The 15149-nt window shown below is 37.5% G+C and overlaps 1 protein-coding gene across 1 annotated transcript in view; it reads left to right on the plus strand.

Moving 5' to 3' along the window:
* Positions 1–376: 376 nt before the first annotated feature.
* The window catches only part of USH2A (usherin), a 962202-nt gene continuing 947429 nt past the window's right edge, over positions 377–15149 (plus strand). The window contains 3 exon segments of the mRNA XM_020982269.2: positions 377–650; positions 653–878; positions 8601–8766. Coding sequence (XP_020837928.1) covers positions 395–650; positions 653–878; positions 8601–8766 — 648 coding nt within the window. The 5' untranslated portion in view covers positions 377–394.

A 15149-nucleotide genomic window follows, 5' to 3' on the forward strand; every position in this document is an offset into this window, starting at 1 on the left:
ATTTACAAAAATGCTTTATGCACAAATACTATTTGATCATGTAACCAAGGTACTTTAGTCTTCAGATGTCCAATATCCTTATAGAGTCAGTGCTTTTGGCTAGTAGGTACTTAGGAAGTGGTAAATGATTGTTTATACTTGGGATATTCTTAAGTTTTAGAAATAGAGCAACTCATTTCAGACTCTTTGTTTTTGGTTCACAGCAACTATTTTGCACCCATGTCTTCATCATTGGTCAAGATCTTGGTATCTCTTCAGTGTGAGAACACGTCCTGTGTTTTCCGAAAACGGAACGTCTCGTCACCACTTAAAATGCCCTGCTTCCAAGTGTTTGCCAGCTAGTGGCATTATTTATTTAGGAACATTTTATCAGGAGAACACTTTTTTTGTAAACATGAATTACCCAGCTCATTCATGGGACTGTGGGTTCTTGTTTCATGTCACTGGGACATTTATCCTTGCTTTCTTTGCTTCCATACCAGTAGCTAGCTCACAGGGACTTTTCCCAAGGCTTCAAAATATCGGAGCTTTAAAGAATGTTTCAGTTGTGCCAACCCAAGCAACATGTGGACTACCAGGCCGGAGTGCTTTCTGTCACAGCTCCACAGCTGCTGAGAGTATTCAATACTGTACCCAGAGGTTTTGTATTCAGAATGCCCATACAGATCTTCCTCTCCTTCCTACATTGCCCTCTTCTCGGCAGGCCTCAGGAGCTGCATTACCACAGACAGGAAAGATTTGCGCCCTGGCTCCCCTAGCAATTCTACAAGTTTTATTTTTGGTAATCTCAAAGACTGCTTTTTCTCCCCTCACTCTCCAAGGCTGGCGGCATCATTTGCTTTAGCTGTGTGGCTGAAACCTGAGCAAGAAGGTGTAATGTAAGTAGTGATGTGGGTATTTGCTTTCCTGGTGCTCTGAAAAATCAGGAGTAGGGATGATGATTGTGAATTGCAAACTAGAAAGAAAGAAGGGCAAAACTTAGGAATTTTTCATTGAAAAGATACACTCCTAGGATAAAAGAGCAAGTTCTGTTGTAAATTACAAAATTAAAAAAAAAAAGTCCCCTATGGTAAGGTGGAAGAAGGCTCTTGCTTTAGAGGACCTGCATTTAAATACCACCTCTGCTGCTTATTAACTGTGTAATTTTAGGCAAATCTCATGGCCTGCTTGGGGCTCAGTTTTTTCATCTGTAAAATGAGGAGTTTGGACTAGATGACTTCTAATGCTCCTTGAAAATTAAGATCTAATTCTTACAACATAAAATGCCAAGTTTTGTATATGATATGAAACAAACCCTTGGAGAAAAACAAAACGAGACAAAACAAAACAGGGCTGCAATGACAATGAAATGAATTCTGTGTCCATATTCACAGCTACCCTCCTATGTCAGCTAAGGTCTTTTTCTTACTACTGAAAGGCTTGCACTAGAGCAGCATAGTCTCAGACACTGATGAAACACATGTTGCAAAGTTATCAGATAGAAAAAAAAAATTGGCAGCCTCAAATTCCTGATCTAGGTTTGTATAAGCAAGCCAAACCTAATAACTTTTTTCCCCCGTGGAAAACATAGCTTTTGTCCTCTTCTCTGTCTGGTATCTATTTCTTCAATTAGTTAAGAAAATAGAGGTAATTGTGAGCTATTCTCAAAGGCTTTTTTACTGTCTGCCCAGCAACAATGCCCTCGATGTGAAGCTGGGGAGGGGCCAACTGCTTTTCTTATGATCATTTAGTGTTCTGATAGGCTCAAACTCCTGTTTTTGTTTTGTTTTATGGTGGATGTCACAAACTTTCTTAATCTAATCATCAGTAAGTTTTTTTCCCTAATGTATTTTTTTCATCACATTTGAATAATTTGGAAATATCTATCCTAAAGCTTTGAGAATGTCGGTGTAGGGTTTTTTTTTTTTTTTGGCAAGTAAATGAGGCTAAAAATGTGCCAGATGATCAGTTTCAAATACTAAGTGAAAGTGGGTAGTTTTTAATTCAGTCTTAAATTTGGAGTGAAAGTAGTCCCCAATCTCCTTTTACCTGCCATTTCCTTATGAAAAAAAAATGTTGAAAATCCCTGTAAATCCCAACTTAGCTTATAGAGCTAAAGCCTGAGGTGTTTTGGAAGAATGTCCCTTGACAGACAGAGCTAGGATAAAATGTTCCTTTCTCTACTCACACTGACACCCTTATGCCAATTTTACCTGCCGTTGGCATAATTTCACACAGACAAGATAGAGCAGAATTCACTAAGGAGGGATCATGAGGTCTTTGGTTTTGAGTGTTTCATGCATCAAGGTCATTTCCGTTCTTAAAACCATGATACCTATGGGGATGGGGGAAATTTCGGGGTGTTTGCACTAGATAAGTAAAATAAACAAAGCATGGATTATCCAATTATTGTTTATCCAGGAGCAGAATAAATCCAGTTCCTAAATATTTTGCTACCTGCCTTCCTCTCACATTTATTATCTACCAAGCTAGCATGTTTACAAGCAAACAAAATAGCAAGGAACACAATCAATAACATATTAAGAAAAGCATTTTCAGTAAGCTTTGGGAAATAAGGCTAAATGTGGTAAATACATTCTTGAGTAATGGTCAAACCTCAATTCTCACTTGTGGATTTGAATTCAAGAAAATGAATGGAGGGAAATGCTTCTTGTATTACTTAGGTGTATACTACATGGAGGCAAGGGGCTGTAGAGGAATTTTGGAGATCTTTCCCTTCTGTGTCTGAGTTAGAAGTGGTAAATGGAGAAGTAAAAACTAAATAGGAAATAAAATGAGAAATTTGGGATTTATTAGAACTCTTTTTACTTTGAATTACCCAAAGGTCTTAAAAATTTTCTAGGTAACAATGTGCACTGCAATTTAAAACATGACAATTTAAAACATATATTTTATATGCATATTTGTATATTCTATATATGCATATGTTATGAGACATATTCTATATATGCACATATTTTATATGCATATTTGTATATTCTATATATGCATATGTATCAATATGTGCATTCCATATATGTATATATGTCCATATATAGATTTTAAAATTTCTTTTAAAAAGCCGCCTCTCTTTCTTTCCCCATAACTCCCGCCATCCCTGAAGCACCAACACAATCTTGCCCTTATTTAGTAAACTTTATATGACAAATATTGCTTTCTAGTTTATTGAACAGCACCTACTCCACTCTCCTCCTTAATCTCTGATATCAGAAAGACTGCTCTATTGATGGTTTGTCAATTTGCCTATAATGGCTCAGTTAACATCTTAACTGCTTCTAATTTGCCAGCAGAAAATGTCTTCTAAACTCATGCTTAACCTGTCCAGCCATAGGAAAAGAAGGAAATGAGGTGAATACTTCAAATTAAAATGAAAATGCTTTTTCTTGAGAGATGAACAATCTATTCCCAACGTGAAATATGATCCAAGGAAGAGTTGAGCAATATGACATGATGGGGAAAACAGATAACTTCTTAGCAATTCCTAACTCAAATTTTCATACTACTATGGAAAGATCATTAGACTAATACTTACAAGACCCTAGTTCTAATCTTCGCCTTGTCACTATCAAAGTATGTGAACTTGAGTAAGTCAGTTAATATGTCCATGACCCAGTTTCTTCACATATTATATGGACAGCTTATCTATTCTATATAAATCATAAAGCATTGTAGTATAGTAGATGGCACACTAGACTCAGTCTTGAGAACATAGATGTGAATCCCACCTGTGTGACAGTAGGTAAGCCACTTAACCTCTGAGTCTGTTTCTTTATCTCTAAAACAGAAATAACATCTTTAGTACTGAACAAGGCTGTTGTGAGGCTCATGTGAGTTAATGTATGTAAAGTACTTTGCAACCTTTAAAGTGCTATGTAGTTATTATTATTATTAATTATCAAATGAAACAATGATTTAAAAGTAATAAATGCTAGAAAAGTAGAAAGTTCCAAAGCCAAAATTGTGATGGGTAGGAATGCCTGAAATGTTTCAGCTATCTATGGAGTACTGTTGGCTTCTTCATGATCCTGTTCAACACTGAGAGCCAGGCATTGGTGAGCCTATACTCCCCAGGTATTTATATACTCCACCCCAAAGTGAAGAATATTGGGTGGAGGACACCAAGTTGTCTATGGTTTTGAAAGAATTGGTGACCTTCATACTCTAATTTCTTTAGAAGGCAGCAGTACTCTCAGTCTAGAGGTGTGGTATATGTGAATGAATTCATTTAATAACAGCCTCTTAGGATCAATGTCTAATTAGTTGTGGAACTCAAGACATGGGTATTCTTGTTGGTCACAGATCTCTCAGAACCTCCTTCTAATTTGGTGGAACCATCAAGGATGATCCTTTTTGAGTCTGTTCATTCAACCAGGTTCAAATCCATCTAGTGGTATTCATCTAGACAACATCACCCCATTTTGTCCACAAGATATGTATGAGGTACTTTATCATAGCCTTGGCTGAATGCCAGGAAAACTATATCTACAACATTTCCCTTATTTTCCGGTTCAGCAACCTGTCAAAGAAAGAAATAAAGGTAGTTTGCTTTGACTTGTTCTTGATCAAGCCATGCTGGTTCTTTCTGAAGGCTTTGGATATAACAGCTTTGACTTTGTAGTCTTCTTCTGGTTTTATGTTTTGATCTTCTTAGTCACTAAGAAAGATTCTATTGTCTGACTTTTTTTGTACTGTTTGCTCATGTTCCCAGCCAATTACTTGAGTTTTAAACTCTTTGTTAAGGTAGAGGTCTGCTTCCAGTGTTGAGAATGTGCTGTCCCAAGCTTCAGGGATTTTGTGCAGCTCTTTTTTAGAGATACTTCTAGGGACCTGTACATTTTCAGTTCTTTCAAGGTGGTAGGATCAAGGGCAAGGTGTTTACTCCTTTCCTGGCCTGTGCTCTGGTCTATGAGTGACCATAAACACTCTTTTCTGCCTTGGAACTGTGAGGAGGATTTTCTCTGCATCGTCACTAGGAGCTCCACCATGCCAGCACTCTTCTTTGCCCCGTGACTGCCACCCAGAACTATGACCCAGATCTAAGAATGAGCAAAGCAAGAGAATCCTGCCTCAGCACCAGCAAAGAAATCCTTGCAGTCTGCCTCTGATCAGTCACTCAATTCCCCCTCTGTCTGTGGGCTGAGAGCTCTGGAAGCAGCTGCTGCCCTAGGGCTGCACAGGGACAGGAGCAAGCTCCTCTCTCACTGAGGTCCGACAGACATTTCTTACTGACCTAAGTTGTCTTTGGCATTTGTGGGTTGAGAAGTCTGGAAACCACCACAGCTGCCTGTGATTCAGTCTCTTGAGGCCTGATTGGCTGAGGTCTGGTCTTTGCTTGTGGGGCCCACGCTGAACCACGCTTCTCTCTCAGCCCTGTGAAATAGACCTTTCTAATCAACCATCTGGGTTGTCCTTGGCTAGAAATTTGTTTCGCTCTGTCTTTTTGTGGGTTTTGCTGCTCTAGAATTTGTTTAGAACCATTTTTTACAGGTATTTGGAGAAGTTTAGGGGAGAGCTTAAGCAAGTCACTGCTTTTACTCGGCCATCTTGGCTCTGGCTCCCCCCCCCATGTCAGTTCTTTGTGATAAATTCCTCCTTTTCTAGATGCTTACAAACTAGTTCTTTAATTTTTTAAATTAACACTTTTATTTCAATGAACAAGCATTCATTTTTTTCTCCTCACCTCCTCTTGTCTCTACTGGTGGGTGGGGGGAGGGAAGAAAAATAAAACCCTTAAAATATGTATAGAAAAGCAAAATAAATTCCCACATTAACTGTGTCCAAAAATGTGCATCTCATCCTGCAAATCTTGTCTCTCCCCCCGGCCCCAACTCTGTTAGTAGTTCCAGATGCTGAAGCATGTGCACTGGCCACTCCTCAGTAAAACCATCTTGGCAGAGTGGTTAGACCAGGTTGAGGGTAACTAACAGGTCTCAAACCCATTGATGAGTTAGGTGGATATGTAACCCCAAGCATATGATTTCCTCTGAGGGAATGGGCAGATGAGAACAGTTTGTTCCAATGACTGTGATGGTGGCTGAAGCTGTGCCCTGGAACACTTAAAGCTTGGTCAGCCATTGAAGATGCCAAGGCCATCCGCTGATCCTGGGCCATTGCCACTCAACTTGTCTTATGTCTTGCCACTGGATTTCAGTGTCTCTGGAAGAGAAAGTGAGGCTGATGACTTTGTGCAATTCTGCCTTACTTATATGCAATTCATAAGCAAATCAAGACATCATTCTGGGACATCATTGGTCCTCTTGGACCAACAACAGCAGAGTCCAACATTAGCTGTTTGGACTCATTAACCAGCCCTTTAAGAATGTTCCAGGTTTTTTTTTTTTCCATTCTGGAATTTAAGTTGAGCTCATTGGACCGTAATGTTCAGATTCCATTATTTTTTACTTTTTGAAAATCAGGACAGTATTTGTCCTAATTATAGGCTTAGGCTCATAGAATTGGTCCTTGAAGGACCTTGAAGGCTTTCCAGTCCAATCCCTTCATTTTACAGATATTGAAAGACATGGAAGTTAAGTGACTTGCTTGTTTGCCTGTGTAGTAAACAAACATCAAGAGTAGAATTTGAACCTAATTCCTCTGACTCCGGAGCTGGTGCTGAGCTGTACTTATCCTGTTTTCTATAATCTTTGAAATATCACCGATAATTGCTCAATATTCAAACCCGTTAGATCTTTCATTACCTGTGGATATAGTCCATCTGGGCCAGATCATTTGAATACATCAGGGACAAGTGGTGATTTCTTACTGTCTCCATATTTGCACTACCAATTTCCTAGTAGCCTTTGTTGTTTTGACCTTTTCAGTCCAAAGATCACTCTTAGGAGTGTTCTCTGTAGTTGAAATTAGAGTAGTGTCCTCATGGGGCACGGCTGCTACATTATTATCTGTGCCATTTTATTTGAAGTGAATTTCCATTTTGAAATGAATAAAACAATTTAAAGTCAAGTGTAAATTATGTTCTGATAATTTTGATTTCTTTGCCATCGGATTAGCCATGCTTCTGCATCTTTTCACGAGTCAATAAGCACTTATGAAGTATCCTACTATGTACCAGACAAATACAAATCAAGAGCTTATTGTAGATACTTGTTAGGAGAGTGAGCTCTATCTTGGAATCGTTATTTTGAACTGTGATCTCAGTCTTTCTTACTATTTTCCTGGTCGTTGTCATCATCTTTGTGATAGTCATGGGTTGATAATCTCTTCTTGCTAATGAATATAATAATATCATGTGTTAGATCTCAGATCTTGGCATTTTGTACCTAGAGCAAAACCTCCATAAACTTCTTTTGGAAACCATTTCTCACCATCACAGAGAGACACTTTTGATGAGAGCATGCCCTTTGGAAAATGTTCCCAAGTCACTTTGGCCAAGGGGTGTTTGCCTGACAGAACTTTGACACCTCTACATTGTGAAAATCTCATTGTTGAAACAAAAAAATTGTTCATCCTACAACTCTATGGATTTTGACCGATGTAGTAGTTTGTTGACTTTCATCCTACTGTCTTGTATGAAAAAACCAGCAGGGTTGTACTGTATGTTTTAGCAACAGTGATCCTTTGGCATATAGTATTGTCTCTAACATTGTCTGTTATTAAACACCAGGCCATTAACCACCAAGATAGAGGTCCACTGCCATCCTAATAATAGTTCTCAAACCTTTTGAGAAAGTAGAATTTTACTACTTTGTAACCCAGAGGGAAGGGGCTAAATGTCTAATTCAGAGCTCAATTTTCCTTCTCCTGACCCAGAAGATTTTAACTGGACAGTCACAAATGTTTAGGTGTCTGCAGTGAAGGGGATCTGAAGAGCCTGGCTGTGTGATAAGGTTAGAAAGAGCCTTTATCTCTTGATAGCTGTTGTGGATATAGACCAGATTCCTAGAGTGCATCTGAAAACACTTCTGTTGTGACAAAATGACTTAGGAGTATTTAAAGGTGCTCTCATTGAGAGATTAGATATTCTCCTCAAATATTGCCTTAAGTTTAGAAATGCACAGAAAACCATCTAATGGCCTTTCACAAGGGTGTCAGCTAACTTTGGGTTAAGACATGTTGATGATGGGGCAAGCACCAATTGCAGCTGTCCATTTCATTGTGGGAGTTAAATAGAGTGATTCAGATTTTAGGGCTAACAGTTTAGAGCCTTCCATGGGCACTAAATTCTCTTTATATGAAAAGAAAGGAAAAGAAAGATGTGCGCTGGTGACTTAATACCCAGTCGGGATGTACTGTGTTGTGCAGCTTCGTATAAAAGAAATAGCAGTGGAACTAATGAGCCAATAGCCTAAATGTTAGTTTTGCAGAATGATTTCAGCCACTTTATTTCCTGTCATGAGTCTCTAGTGAAGGATGGTGAAAGTCTAAAGAACATGATATAAATTAAATATTCTCATTTTTTTCAAGGATTTTTGTTGTTGGAACAAAAATAATTTCCTTGTATGCTTTTATTCTTAGCTCGTTGTCACTGTGCACTTTTCAGAGTAGTATTTGGGGTTTGTTTAACATCTGTGCATTTCACAGTGCCTTTGCGCATCTAGCTCGATGGTGACCTTTTCATTCTTTTCTGGTTGCTTCCTAAGGTGTGTTATCGAAAAGGCCGTGGATGGGCAGATTGTGTTCAAACTTACAATCTCTGAGAAAGAGACCATGTTTTATTATCGCACAGTAAATGGTTTGCAGCCTCCAATAAAAGTAATGACACTGGGGAGAATTCTTACAAAGAAATGGATTCATCTTAGTGTGCAGGTGAGTAAAATAAAAAGTATTTAACATTTGGTTAAGCACAAAGAACTATCTCCTTTTTTCCCCCCTCCTTTTACATGGCATCTGCTCACAACTCCCTTAATAGGATTCTCCTTCTTTTTGGATATTTTGGTTGAATTTAAGCAGTAGGAGAAGGGGACAGGAAATATTTAAATTATTAATGAATCTTTGATGATCAGTTTTCTTCCCTGTAAGTTTTCTATAAGAAAAGTGAGAGAAAGTAAAGTAAAATACTTTGCAGGAGGAGGAGGGTATTATCTACTTAGAGGACATTTTCTTATTTTCCTCTGGGCATATTAGAATCCTACTCCAAAATGAAGTGTAAGTAGCTCTTTGCATCTTTAGTACTGATTTTATCATCTGTAGATGTATTCAAACACTGTGCTTGACTTTTTTTTTTTTAACCAGCTATCTTTTCTTGGAAAACACTCTGATAGTGTAAATAAAAATTTGGCTGTTGGATTAAAATGCTCACCTTAGAATTAATGAATTCAGATATGCTGCTACCTTATTACTCTAGTCGTCAACTGCGTTTTGTTTTGGTCTTGGAAGCTGCTAAAGACTGGGCCATATAAGAAGCATTATAAGAAACTTGATATTGACAGGCCTGGGACTAAAAATGGAGTTTTTGCTTTTTGTGCCTTTTGGGTATTGCTAAATGACCCTGTACTGCCAGAGGCAGCTGTTTCCTTTGATGACGGAGAGGCAGTACCTATATAATGTAGCTCTCAGAATCCATTCTACTCAAAGTGGCCAAGAATGAGTGGTCTATATGGATAAGTCCTACATACATTTGTAGTCTAGTACCTCTGGTGAAAATGGACTTTTATTTCTTATTTTTGACTGAGGTCAGTAAGATACTTTCATATTTTAAAAGATCATTATTAGGTTTTTAACATTACTCAGTATGAGGTTATTTGAGGGCTTTGGAAGAATATTGCTTTATGAAGTCATCTTTCAGTGGACTAGCATTCTATGAGCCTGACTTAAGACCCCTCTTGCACACCTGATCTACTTAATGTTAGATGTCAAAGGCAAGTCAAAAGTTCTTTGTCTACTCTATCCCCTGACAAGGTTGTTAAGTCTCATCTCTTTAACTAGTACATCCATATAAATGATTGCTAAATCTGTTATGTGAGTCTGGAGTTCTCTTCTGGGCTCCAGACCCACCCATACAACTGCCTGTATTGGACATCTTGGGCAAATGTCACACCAATACCTCAGACTTCACATATTCAAAGCCAGGCTTATTAGCTTTCCTCTAAAATGTGCTCTTCCATTTATCAGCCTTATTTTGATGGCTTCATAATATACTCAAGTCTCTACCTCCAAAGCAAATTGTCTTTGTTTCTGCTTGTGTTTGTATTTCTGGCACTTAGCAAAGTGTCTAGCACATAGCATGTATGTAATAAACGCTTATTGACTGATTAGATGCAATGAACGTTGGGTTGAATTTGGTGTCGGCATTGCCATATACTACCTGTGTAACACTGGGCAAATCACGCCTCTGGGTCTTAGCTTCCCCATCTGTAAAATGAGGGAGGATGGATGATATGAGATCCACGATTGCCTCCAGCTCTAACTCTGTGATTATGTGAGTGTGTGTGTTTACACATATTTGTGTGTTGTTTGTGTGTGTGTGTGTGTGTGTGTGTGTGTGTGTGTATCTCCACTATCATTGTTATGCCATTATCAGACTAATCTATGAACAAATAGATCTGGTAGTGCGATATGACATGACCCATAACCACATGAGTTCTTTCAGACTGTCTTGCTTTAACTCTTTATATCTCCAGCACCTAGCACAGTGCTATACACACAGTAAGTTCCTAATTCCTTTTCATTATTTATGTCATATTCCTGTGCTCAAAAATTCTTCAGTGACTCCTCCTGAAAAAAGTTGTAATTCCTTTGCCTGTTACTGAAGGTGGCTCACAATTTGAACACCACACAAATGATCCTTTTATCAAACATGCAGCATTAACCTACCTTTATAGCCAGATGTTATTTTACTCCCCTCTCTATACTGTGTGCTGCAGGCAGATTAGGCCTACTCTTTGCCCCTGACTTCTATTCTCACTATGCTTAGAGTGTCTCAATTCCACTTCTTTTTACCTGTTAAATTCCTAGCTATCCTTTAAAGTTCAAAATGGATATATTCTTTTCCATAAAGCTTCCTTTCCCCCTGCCCTACTGCCATAATAGTCTTTCTTTTCAGAGATCAAAACATTGCATTATCTGTTGGAGTCACCATGTATTATCATGTATTATTTCATTTGTCTTTGTTTGTGTCATTTCCCCAAAATGTATTATTAGACCCACAAGTTCAGAGATCATATCTGATCTCTGTTATGATCCTCAGCAACTAGCATATTGCTTTGCATATAGTAGGTACTTAATAAATGTTGATTGAATGAATTAATGATTATGTATAGGAAGCAGGTTTTCTCTATATTTATAGGGCTTAGAGGATAAAGAGGACATGGCTGATGTCCCATTTTATGGCATTAAAAAAACAACAACAAAACCAACCACCACTGCTATGTGTGCAAGTGGTTGCCATACATTAATTCACCATGTAGTGGATGCATTTGTGTCCAGCTACCTCCTCTTCTCTGCAGATGTCCAGTGCAGTGGAGTTAAGTTGCAATAGGAAAATTGCTAAAATTGAAGCTGGGAACTAGATTAAACAGAAGATGTCAGACAGATAGATTCATTGCATGTTTAGTGCTGGCAATTAAAAAAACAAACAAAACACAACAACAACAAACTTTGGACTTGCCTTTATTTTGCCTGATCATATCTGGGTAACTTGCCATGTTTTGGCAGACATTAAAAAGCAGTACATTAAAAGCTTTAGGAAGAAAGTTCAAAATCTAAATGCAAAGAAGTAACCAAGACTGAATTACTCTCCTGGGAGCAAAATGCTCTTAGAGTGCCTATTGAAATCAGCATTATCATTTCAATACATGTCAAATATGAGTCATTTCCTAGTTTAGGCAAAATTTCTTTATAAATCTTTAAATCTTCCACTTCTTTCAAGAAAAGGTTAAAGTACTTATGATTCAATGAGACCGCTTTACATCATAACTGTTTGACTATCAAGAGAAAACTTGTCCTTTCCAATTTGTGAACTCCTTTTAGTTTTTGCCTGAGGTTTTTTTTTTAATGTTTTGCATTCAATATTAAAAGTACAGAATCAAGCAGTCATAAAAAAACCTAGAAAACCATTAGATTCATTCAATCTGCAAGAATTTGGAGAACATTTACACGTATGTATAATTTTTTAAAAGCAAATTCCACATATGAATGTCTTGATTTATATTAAAGACAAATTGGGGGTAGTAATTTGATTTGCAAAAGAAAATGTTGAATTTCTTTAAACAGGGAGCTACCCTAGCACATCTAAAATACAAGTGAATTTTGAATAGCTCAAATTATTGCCAACTTTTAAGGAGCAGATCTATTGTGTTTCTTTAAAAAAAATGTGGGAATCAGTACAACACAACACACTGAAGTGGAAATTGGGACACCTAGGTTTTAGTTTAGACTGTCACTTATTGGTTGTGTGGCCCTAGGTAAATCAGGGGTAGGGAATCTGCGGTCTGGAGGCCACATGCGGCTTCTAGGTCCTTAGGTGTGACTCTTTGACTAAATCCAAACTTGACAGAACAAATCCCCTTAACAAAAGGATTGGTTCTGTAAAACTTGAACTTAGTCAAAAGGCTGCACCCAAGGACCTAGAAGGCCACATGGGGCCTGGAGGCGGGAGGTTCCCCACCCCTGTACCTCTCTAGCCTTGTATAAAGTAAGGGGGAAGAACTGGATGATCTCAAGGTTCTTTTCCAAATCCAGCGAAATTCTAATTCTACTGTTTAAGATAAGACATTCTTGTAGTGCACTCCACTAGTCTTACTAAAAAGGATTTTTTTTTTTTTAGTTTTTCTTTTAAATTGGTGGTGGGATGGTAAGAGGAAGAGAAAATAAGTGCATGTAAATTGAAAAAGAAAACAGTTAAAAAATCTTTTATTTGGATATACAAAAGATATTTTGAATTCAGATTAATGGAAGGAACCCCTTTCCAAATTTATTAAAGTCTAAAATATAGAAAAATAGTTTATTGCTTTTCTGTAAATAATGCTGCAAGTAAAGATACTTTAATTTTTTATAAGACTGAGTCTCTCTTTCTCCACCAGGCTGGAAGTGTAGCAGCCACCTAAGGTCTGATTCTAATAGTGATCTGCATGGAAGTTTTAACCTGTTCCCTTCTTCTCCCTTTCCCCCCAAGTCTGGGCTGGTTTGCCTCTCTTTAGGAAGCCTGATGGGCCTCCATTCTGGGAGGCTCAACATACTGGTGTCCAACTTAGTGTGGAAACCTCAATCCGTTTTAGCCCTATTGCAACTCAGAACTCCCTAACTCAAGTGATCCATCTGCTTTAGCTTCCCCGCAATAGTGAGAATTGCTGGTATTCTGGACCATCATTACCTGGCCATACTTTTCAAGAAATATTTAAATCCTTTTTTGGTGCTATGTTACCGTCCTGAGTCAGCATGGGGTATTTGAATTGACACTGGACTAGGAACCAGGATAGCTGAGTTTAGGTCCTATTGCAGCTATTTAACTAACTTATGATCTTTCTTTTGTAAAATAATGGGTTTTCTCCTTTATAAAATAATGAGGTTGGAGTATTTCTAAGGCCCCTTCCATCTCTGTTGTTCCATGATTCTACTAATTTTTTGGTTAGAAACAGAAGCTGCTTCCAGTATTTTTTCCACCTAGGTCACTCAGTGGGTTGCAGAAACTGGGGTGGGGGGGTTCAAGTTATTGTAAATTCTGACATAGTGAGGTCTGAATTTATAGGCTTTTTTAGATAGGCAGATCTAAGAAAGCTAATGATACTCAACTTTCTCTGTTAGGGAAGCTAGAACTGATCAGAAAACTAGTTGAAGGCACTCTAATGTGGTTAAACAGATAGTGGACTAGTAGAGCTAGTTTTTGACCTTAACCTTATAAAATTTGTTAGATTTTTTTTGGGCCTCAATTTCCCTTTAATAAAATGGAAATAATATTCCTTATTTAAAAGGAAAGACATGTACAGTAAAGTACTGTATTTTCTTAGGATGTTGGAAATGCCCAAGAAAGACTAGAAATAAAATGTGGATATTTACTTTGCTAAGCAAAAGATACTGATGTCTAATATTGTAACACTGAAGGATCTAACAGTTTCTATCCTGGAACTAGCATTTTGAAGGTTCAACCTGTTGGAACATGATTAGTTTTTAAATTAATATTCATTTGGGGACTTGAAGCTGACATGATTGCCAATTTAAATTTCACTTTGGGGTTTAATATATTGGCTATTTCAAATTATATCAAGCTGAAATTTGTTATGCCAATTTTTTTGTACTAAAACTGGTAAAAATCAGTTCAGACTTTTTTATTATCAAATAGGGAAAACTAATAATGGTAGCAGACTCTTTTTTTTAAGCTTAACCTTCAAAATGAATTGGTACATTCTGTAATCACTATAGGATAGATTCTTGTGACATTCTTTAGGAAAAAATATGGTTTGAAATAGAGAAAGGGATGTGATTTAGGTAATTGGCAGTAGGGTTAGGGGTAAAAACAAATGCTAAGGTGATTGGTATTTAGTTACATGCCGTTTTTAATGTACTATAAACCAAGATTTCTCTATTAAAATACTTTTTTTTTCCCATAAGCAATTCCACACATTATATAGGACAAACATGTTAAGGAATCATCGGCCTAGCCAGCCTTCTAGCAACTGTTCTGAAACGGAATAAAACAATCACTATAATTCGAACCTGATGAAATACTGCAACAATGGTGTCAACCAATGACTTCATAACTGGGGAAAGCTAACATACTCCATGCAATTTTGAGAAATTCTCCATAGATAGAAAACATGAGAGCAGCAAAAGCTTCTGATGCTTCCCTGTGTGGAAAAAGAATATTTGCTCAAATTTGATAAAATGAAAGTCAAAAATACATGGGCAAAATACAGTTTTAGGAATCAACAGATGAAGAATAAGTTTCATATTCACCAACTGTTTGTTTACAAAATATGTTCTTTTGATTTATGCATTTAATCTGAAAGAGGAAAACCATTGATAGTTCCAGTGAAAAAGAAAATGTAATTCAACCAGCATTTGTTACAATAGATAAGCCTTCACTCTAAATTAATCTCTGGAGTGTATGCCCATGTGCACACTTCATATAAGTATTTCCAGGTACCTATTGATTGCTGGGAAATAAAATGGTTCATACAGCCTTATGAAAGCTTCTTCATTCAGTGCAACAAGCCCTGATATTCTTAAGGGAGCTCAGAAAATGAATCTTAAGC

This window comes from Phascolarctos cinereus, unplaced genomic scaffold (assembly GCF_003287225.1).
Source record: "Phascolarctos cinereus isolate Bilbo 61053 unplaced genomic scaffold, phaCin_HiC Scaffold_5;HRSCAF=322, whole genome shotgun sequence".
NCBI classification, from domain to species: Eukaryota; Metazoa; Chordata; class Mammalia; order Diprotodontia; family Phascolarctidae; genus Phascolarctos; species Phascolarctos cinereus.